This window comes from Cupressus sempervirens, chromosome 4 (assembly GCF_028749045.1).
Source record: "Cupressus sempervirens isolate cs-2001-9-10 chromosome 4, ASM2874904v1, whole genome shotgun sequence".
Classification (NCBI taxonomy): Eukaryota; Viridiplantae; Streptophyta; class Pinopsida; order Cupressales; family Cupressaceae; genus Cupressus; species Cupressus sempervirens.
The window spans coordinates 257203321-257212968 of record NC_143121.1 but is presented as its reverse complement, the minus strand read 5'-3'; the positions used below and the strand labels follow the sequence as shown (position 1 = coordinate 257212968).

Here is a 9648-nt window from a genome sequence, read left to right as displayed (position 1 = left end):
TGACAAATTTAAAATAACAAGGTAATCATGTTAGATTGAGCATATGTAATTTTTCTTGTTATTAAGCATGGAATAGAAAGCATGAACATACATCTGCAATAAGATTAATGATATAATAGTTGAGGATGATTATGTTGGAAATAACAATGGGAAAGTAAGTTTTGAGGGGGGGGTGAATCAGTACTCAAAAATTTTACCACTAAAATATTTCACCATCATCCATCTCATAACTTAACATGTAAACTGAAATACATGTAAGCATGCATCACATCCATAGCATAAAGTAACTCAACAGATAACACAAAAGATTTGATTACCACAAGACCCTCCAAGGAGAAGGTAACATTGGGGTGGGGATGAAACCCACAAATCTTCACTACTGCAACAATAAAGTGTGGCCAATTATGGTTACAAAGTTTTGATCATAATCTATGATCTACCCTATGATAGGTTTGCCAAATTAAAGGCTTACAAAGGCTATTAGGTCTCACCTTGACTAAAGGATTTAAAATTACAATTTATTAAGCACTCTATTAGGAGATTTACAAAAGTCTATTAGGATTTCTCTATTAAGAGATTTACCCCTTATCACCTATCAAAATGATTCAGTACCTTATCCTTCAGTTAGCTCCTCTCTGCTAGATGTAAGATCTCCTCTTTATAGTTTGTTTCTCAAACATTCTGATCAAATGTCTCTTCTCTGACCTTTCACTACTTGTCTTTACAACTGGTTCTTCAATGCTTAACCTTTACTTAAGCATCTTCCACTCCATCATGAATGCCTTCCTTTGCATTCATTCTACACATTCTTTTTTCTCTTAGGGTTTACCTCTTTTTGTAGGCATCATGGAGACGATCTTAAGTTAAAATCAATGGCTCAGGTTGAATGCTATTTCCACCAAATGTTTCCTTATTTTTGATTGGTTGCATGTATTGCATAGGAATACATGACATGACTTGATCCTTATCTCTTCATATCAAAAATTTGAGATTATGTGGGTAAGAAATGGTTTACATAGAAGTTTGTGCCATTAAAATATCTATGTCATTGACTGGTTACTCGACATCAATATGTTTCTAATGCTCGACCTTCATTGTGCTCTTATCTTGTTTACTCGGCTCTTGAATCACTTGACATGCACTAACTATTCGGTATACACTATCTTCTCAGCACTTGAGTGACTTGACACATACTGACTGCTCAACACCTACTAGTGCTCAGCACTAACTATCATATCATTTGACATGTATTTTTTGGAGACTTATGCTCAACATGCTCTGATCACTCAGCCTGCACTAATCACTCAACTCACTCTGTTCACTAAGCCTAAATAGTAGCTCAGTCGTAGTGATGACCAACTAACTATGATAGATGATAACTAAATGTTTTGTTACTACAATGTCAAAACCATAATGAGATTAACAATCTCCCCCTTTGACATTAGTGACAAAAACACTTTATCATAGCATCTATATTCTTTCTTCATGCATAAATTAGACAATGTATATATTTCACTCAATCTCTATGTAAAATTTCAAAACTTTCAAAATTTGCAAAAATTTTTGTTGTTACCTTGTTATGGTACTCCCTCTAAGAAAATGCTTCAGTTATGTGCTATGACTCCTTTTGAGTAGATATCTACCTTGAAAATATCTTCAAAATCTTCAAAATCCCCCTTTTTGGACACTTATGTCTATGAGGGTTGTACACTTACTATAAATTTATCCAAGAATGGCTTGTGTACTTCCATTATGATTCCCAATGTGGAATCCCAATTCTCTCTTATTGCATCAAGTGATTGAATCTGTATATGTACATGTACTGCCATATCCACTAGTCCTTCATGTATAGAAAGATGAGAATATTTCTTCATCAATGTCTCTGCAAAGGCTAGTTCCTTCTGTAAAAATTCCATGTGTGGAGTCAATATCCAAACTATATGCTGATAAGAGTTGATCTTATATTTACATCTTTTTCTTGCAACTTGGCAAGCCTTCCCTGTGTCAGCATTAGTCTTTGAAAATGTAATTGACTAGTGCCAGGAGATATCTTTAATGAAGATCTAGTAGACTTAAGATCTCCTTGCAACCTGTTAATTGTTTGTTGCATTTCTTGAGTAAGGAAATCAAAATTGCATAGTTTATTGTATAAAGAGTAAATTTTCTCCAAAAATTTCTTCACACTATCCATTTTAGTTGATAAGTCAATTTGTCTCAATTCTATAGCATTGGATATCTTATCCATGACATTAGTCCAGAATTTCTTTTTTAGACCATTCCAATAACTTTACATTGGCCTCTATATCATCATCTTATCAACTATATGTACAAGTTTCTCTAAGATAGTTTTATTGGACAATGAGTTTGAAATATCAAAAGCATCAATAAAAATAGATTTTATTTCATGCAAAACCTGTTTTTGCTTGTGCTCTCTTTTGAGCTTCTCTTTCTTTGATTTCCTTTTTAGGTCCTCTTGTAGTATCTCCATCTCTTCCAATGTGATTTTTGTTTGATTAAATTGTGGTAGAACAATTACCTCATCTAAACTCACATCCTCCAGTGATGTAGTTTCAACACTCTTTGGTGTGCTTGCACTCGGTATTGATATCTGCAATGGTGTGGCCTAAGTACTCTGTGTCTAAAGATTTTGGCTACTGGAAGGAGCTGAAATAACTAGTAAAGTGACTAGTATTTGAATTGATGTTTGCTCCTCAGTCTCAACAGTCATATTATCCTTTTCTACTTGATCATCCTCTTTTTGATTTTCAACATGCTTTGATGAGGTGGGTACAGGACTGGCTTCCTTACCCTTATTCTCTTCATTTCCTTCCTTGTCGATTACCACAAGTGTTGGTATACCTGAGCTTTGTAGACTAGGTAGTGATATAGCTGGTGTGTCTGCCTCTTTCTCTTTCATCTTAATGGAGAATATTTGCATTGAAGATAGTGCATTGTTAAGCTCATCTTTCCTCTCCAAAACATTATCCTATGATATTTTTTGTTCATTTGACTATTTCTCCTTTGCCTCTGCAAGAAGTGGGGGCACAATAGATGGGTCTTTTTGTTGCGTCTTAGTGGGTTCCTTTGCAAATTCATCAATCCTCACCAATTTATGATTAATGCATAGAATTTTTGTATTGGTGGATTCTTGCTGCAATTTATTTATATCATCTTCACTTAGTGGATTTACATTCTGTGTAGAATTATCATAAACTTCCTCAATGATGGGTTGTTTAAACCTATTGAAATGATCATGATATGATATCCTAAGGTAGAATAAGTCTTTTCAATTCCATAGATTTTTTTATTCAAATCGTGTTCAAGTTTTGAGTGTACGAATCAAGGTGTTGGGGTTGTTTGCCGTCATATTTGAAGATAGGATCAAAGGTGAATGTTGTTTTGATTCCTAATTGTAGTGAGAGTTGGTATAATTCATAAGAGGAAAGATTCCCACAATGTGTGTGTGTGTGTGTGTGTGCGCGCGCGCGCGCGCGTGCGTGCGCATGCACATGTGTGTGATTTATATTAAGTATAGAACTTCCAACATTTTCAAACTTTAGAACTCACAACATTTGTATTTTGACTATAATTGATAAAAATACATCACATTTACAACATCTAACATAGTCTATCTCCTAAAATCTTACTCATGTCAATATTTCCCAAATAAAATTGAGGATGGTAGCATGGCTTTGCTCCTCTTGGTTTCAAGTTCAAATTTAGTGTGGCCTAGACTGATATTTAAGCTTTAAATATTAGTAATGCCTATAAAAAGAGAACATCATCTTTAAAAAGGTTAGAACATTAATTAGTAAAATTTATTATTATTTAAGAAACTTAGAATCATAGAAATAAAATTAACCTCATTTACAATAATTACATTTAGTTCTCATAATAATAGTAAATTGTAGTTTATGATTGCTCGTACTTTACTGTTTATTGTTAGACATTAAAATACTCTAATGTGGGGTGGGAGTTTTTGAAATTAAGAATGGAGGGAGGTTAGTATGTGTTGTATCTAACTTTTATTTACAGCATTTTGTTTCGTGAATCAACCCCCATTTTTAACTACTTTTTAATTTCAAAATCAATAGTAAACTTGTAAATTTCATTCACTTGATCTATTACTAGAAAATTTGTTATATCTTATTCTCTACCATTTATTACCTTAATATTCTATAGTTAATTATTTAAATACACTTATTAATTCTATTACTTGTTATCACAAGATTATTTAGTCAATTAAGACGGGTCGGACTATAACAAGGTATGCTCAAGGACTCGATTTCAAAATCAAATATTTTTTACTCCTTTCGTGGTTGTTGATATGCAAGTCAAGGGAAGAAATTATAAGGTACTTCAACCGTTTCCCAAGCTGGGGAAGTTGGAGTACCAGATATGCGAGTTAACGGAAAGAGCTCATGTTGGGCCGTATTTGCTTCACACATTGAAGAGGCGAGAACGATGGTGAATTTTTTTTAAATGGGGTGTTTTCCTACTCTCCAAAAACTACAAGATATGCGAGTTAACGGAAAGAGCTCATGTTCGGCCGTATTTCCTTCACACATTGAAGAGGCGAGAACGATGGTGAATTTTTTAAAAATGGGGTGTTTTCCTACTCTCCAAAAACTACAATCAACCCTATTCTTTTGTACGGTAATATAAATCTTTGGAAAAGAGAATGTCATCAATCTCGGTGTATCATTTGAAAAGGAAAATTTGTAAGGGAGAGGAAGTTGCGCGGGCAAAATCTTCTGGAAAGGTCGCCATTGGAAAGGCAAATTCGATTACAGTTCTCGATGAGCTCTTTCATCTAGTAATTTGTCAACCAAATGACAAATTTGCCTTCCTGGCATTTTCCCGGGCAGAACCGATCTTCTGTTTTTCGCCAAAAGGGATTGGAAATGGCCGCGGCCCGCCTTAATTCCCATGTGTTGGAAATCTGTTTTGCTCCTCCCGAAAGAAGAAATTTTGAAAGCAAAAAATGGAGGGTTGTGCTGCAATGGGCGCCCCACTTTTCTCTCTCCTTGTCCATTGGGCGTGCTGGTCGAAGCACTATAAAATGGTCTGCTCCTCACCCTTATTTGCAACCACATCTGCTGTTCGTCTTGAACTCTCCAAGGTCCTACTACTGCTTCTCTGAGTTTGTCATTTCGCTTCTTCTTGCAATGGAGAGTTCTGACGGCGGACAAGTAGGGTGGTGGCTCTATTATGCCATTCCTATATTTGCCAACGATGGACCTGGCTACATGCTGCACAGCACGGACGACATGATGATCTTTTCTGCGTGGCCGCTCTACGCCGCAATCCTGCTCGTGGCTGCCTGCGCCGTGGTGGTTGCATGGTTGAGCCCCGGAGGATGTGCATGGGCAGTGGCCGGAAAGAATGGCGGCGCCGCCATTCCTGGGCCGAGAGGGTTTCCCATCATAGGAAGCCTTATCGATATGAGTCGTGGCCTCGCCCATCGCAGGCTCGCTCAGCTGGCTCGAGTTCATGGTGCGAAAGAGCTAATGGCGTTCAGCTTAGGTTCCACTCCCGCCGTCATCACATCTGATCCCGATGTGGCTCGAGAGTTGCTCAGCTCAGTCAATTTCTCGGATCGCACACTCAAACAGTCCGCCCAGCAGCTCTTGTTTGGACGAGCGATCGGTTTTGCTCCAAACGGTGAATACTGGAGAATGCTCCGCCGTATTTCCGCCACCCATCTCTTCGCTCCCCGCCGGATCGCAGCCCACGAACCCGGACGCCAAGCAGATTCTCTCGTTATGCTGAACAACATTCACGACGAGTATACTTCCGGCGTCGTTGTGCGGCTGCGCCGCCATTTGCAAGCGGCGGCGCTGAACAACATCAGGGGAGCGTTTTCGGGCGGAGGTTTGATATCTGTGGTGAGAGCGAGGAAGTGAAGAATTTGAGAGAAATGGTGGAGGAGGGATTCGAGCTTCTCGGGGCTTTCAACTGGGCCGACCATCTTCCCTGGCTGAGATTTCTCGATCCCCTCCGCATCCACTCCCGCTGCGCCACCCTCGTCCCCCGCGTGAGAGGCTTCGTGAAGAACATCATCGACGAACACCGGCTCAAAGATAAAGATCACGACACCGCTGAGTCCAACTTTGTAGATGTTCTGTTGTCTCTCAACGGAGAAGACAAGCTTGACGACGAAGATATGATCTCTGTTCTCTGGGTATGATAAAACTCGGTCGCATCTTGTAGAATATAGATTGCATCTTGAATCTCGTTTCTCAGCATTGACATTGATGATTGGTATTGTCATTGTTGCATGCAGGAGATGATATTTAGAGGCACTGACACCACGGCGCTGCTGACAGAGTGGGTGATGGCGGAGATGCTACTGAACCCGGGAGCTCAGAGGAAGGTTCAGGAAGAACTCCACATTATGGTGGGAAATAGCAGGAGCGTGATGGATTCGGACATATGTAAACTGCCATACCTGCAGGCGGTGGTGAAGGAGACTCTGAGGATGCACCCACCCGGACCACTCCTTTCATGGGCCAGACTCTCCACTCGGGACACCAATCTGGCTGATGGTAAGTTCTGCGTGCCGGTGGGCACCACAGTCATGGTGAACATGTGGCCGATAACACATGACCCGTTCATTTGGGATTCGCCCGACCAGTTCCGACCGGAAAGGTTTGTGGAGTCGGAGGGCGGTGAGAATGTGGACGTGAGGGGGAACGAGCTGAGGCTTGCACCATTTGGAGCGGGTCGTCGGGTGTGCCCTGGAAAGGCTCTGGGTCTTTCCACCGTTCATCTCTGGGTGGCCAAACTGCTGCACCATTTCCGCTGGATTGAGCACGAGAAGCATCCCGTCGACTTGTCCGAGGTACTGAAGCTGTCATGCGAGATGGTGCACCCGCTTCGCGCCATTCCTCTTGTCAGGGTAGATTTCAATGAGCTCTGATCAGAAATATAGTGAGTGTTCTGGTTTTTTCGGTCTTGAGTATGGCGTCCCCCGCGGTTATATGTTATGTTTTGCTTTTCGTTTACAAGTGTGATTGTCGTCTGAATTCTGGGCACGGTGTATCGTTCCGGCCTTGAAAGACTCAATTTTGTGAGTAGTTGGTCTGGCGTTTACCCGATTTAACAGCCAGAACAATTTTTGATGGTTTACTAGATGTCTGTAGTGGGAGTTGGGAGTTCTCAATGTTCCCTCTGATCCCATGTAGGGAACTTTTTTATTTATGAATAATGCTCAATTTATGTTGTGCTCGAACTCGGACTAGTCTGAGAAATGACACTCGTTTTTTTTTTTAATGTTTAATGTTTTACAGGTGCCACGGTTGTTTAAATTCTGAGGATATCGGTGAATTCTTTCGGCTCTGAAAGATCCAATATTGTAAATATCGGCCTGGCATTTTTGACGGATTATTATTATTATTATTACATTATATATATGTTCCATCTTTTATTATTATTATTAATTCGTGTTTTGAGGCAATTTTTTTTGGCTGCTCTAGCGTTTGAAGAATCTGAAAATAGAGGCAAAACGGCAGTTACGTTAACATTTGTATCATGGAAGATTAATCATATTCATTTTTTCCCTGATTGATAGCTCTGTCTGTAGAGAATTTATTAAAGGTTGAAGTATTAATTTTCAGCAAGTGCAAATTAGTAACTACTTTTCTAGTTTTGGCATGTCCTCGGAAAATTGAATATAGTTCATTAAAAGTTTTTGGATTAATTGAGCAAGATTTATTTTGTGAAGGTTTATATTCTTTGTGCTGATATGTTTATAGGTGTATATATTTGGAGTTAGGTTGTTTCATTTTGATTTTTAAGTCATCTGTTATTTTAAATAATTTTTTTTCATATTTCTTTTAATTAATAGATTTTTTTAGTGTATAGATTTAATATAAATGAATAATTTAAAAGATTTTTATGATATTTAGAGGATTAACAATCATAGTTTGTATAGTTTTCATAACATTTCAAAGTATTTTTCAATAATCATAAAGAATGATCTCTCTCATCTTTCTATGATACATAAGATAGTGTGATTCAAAATTTTAATTTTATCATATAAGTATTGTTAATAAAATTTCTAATTAATAATACTAACATATTACTTTCATCTTCTTTATGATAGACCACATTATGATTTGAAATTTAAATTAAAAATGATTAACAATTAAACTAAAATTGTACACATCCTAATAAAACAACTATAGAATTTACTAACAGGGTGACCGCAAGAAGTTGGGTTGCAATTCTGCAGAAGTCAAATTTGTAGAATTGTACTTCTTAGAAACAAGTACCTGATTTTCTAAAATTGGGTACCTGTTTCTAAAATCAAGCTTCAGGCACTCAAGCCGAAATTCAAAAATTGGGTACCCGATATTTAAAAGCGGATCGGGTGCCCGAGCCACTCAAATATCGATCGTCCGATTGCTTTTAGAATCGGGTATCCGATTTCTTTAAAATCGGGTACTCGATTTGAAAGACTTTATTAAACCCATTTTTTGGAATTTTTGAAGTCATTTTCATGACTTCAAAAATGGGAACCCGATTAGAGATGTATACGGGAGCCCGATTTTCAGCCCTATCGACTACCCCCTGCTGCTAGTTTTCGATATACCAGGTATTTTAATATGTTTTGTACTATTTTACTTTATTTTTTTCAATTTTACGTTTTATATGTATGTTAATTTATTGTTTTTTTTCAGTTTTAATATACGTAAAATTGTAAATTTACATTGTTAATGAGTAGATGTTTAAATTTTTGTATCTGTTAATTAAAATATAGTTTCGTAAATGTTTATTTAAAAAATTATTATTTTAGATGTTTTGAAATGTGTTTATTACAATGTTGAATGATTAGATTAGATGTAAATTCATTGAACTTAAACATGTAATTACAAATAAATATAACCTCGACCTTGTTTAAACTATAACCTTGACCCAAATTCATTGTTTAAACTATAATCTTGACCTAACCATATAGTTATGTATAATAAAACCCTAAACATTTATAACTAAGTACTTAATCACATAACACCCTGCCAAGGGATCCAAACAAAAAAATTAGTATTTAAAATGATTTTACTTAAATTGTATTGTACTTTATTTCATGGATCGAAAATGAATGATGTAAACTATTTTATAATTGTATATTCTTTCAACCTTTCATACCCTGTGACATGTACAGTGGATGATTGTGCATTCCAAATTAATTTGCCAAGTGGCATTCATAACAAATGTATATATTATTTAAATGGATTGAATTGAAGTAGTTAATATTCTTTCATGTGGATGTGTTATTTATTTTACTTTTAGTACTTATAATTATTTAAAAATAAAATGTAAATGTGCTCATTAAGGAATGCAATCTCTTATGTTTTTTATAAATGTAAATTATTGTATGTATGTTATTGCTTGCTTAGTAAAACTTTTGATTAGTTCTTTGGATCCCTTGGCTGGGCATCATTTAGGATTAACTATAATGTCAATTTGCATTGAATTTAACTCTAATCACAACCCTTACTATCATATTAACCTTAACCTTAATTTGCTAAAACCTACACTAGGTAATATATAAATAATTAAATAACTTTCCTATCTTATCTTGAGTACTAATTTTATAAATGTCAAACCCTAAAATTGTAACCTTATTTATGATAAACTAAATTA

The 9648-nt window shown here is 36.7% G+C and overlaps 1 protein-coding gene across 1 annotated transcript; it reads left to right on the top strand.

Moving 5' to 3' along the window:
- The first annotated feature begins 5168 nt into the window (after positions 1 to 5168).
- On the top strand, positions 5169 to 6922 carry LOC149560963 (cytochrome P450 78A4-like). Its single transcript, XM_089823705.1, has 2 exons — positions 5169 to 6184; positions 6287 to 6922. The coding sequence occupies exons 1-2, from the start codon at positions 5921 to 5923 to the stop codon at positions 6920 to 6922; spliced, it is 900 nt and encodes a 299-aa protein (XP_089679831.1). The 5' UTR covers positions 5169 to 5920.
- Positions 6923 to 9648: the final 2726 nt, after the last annotated feature.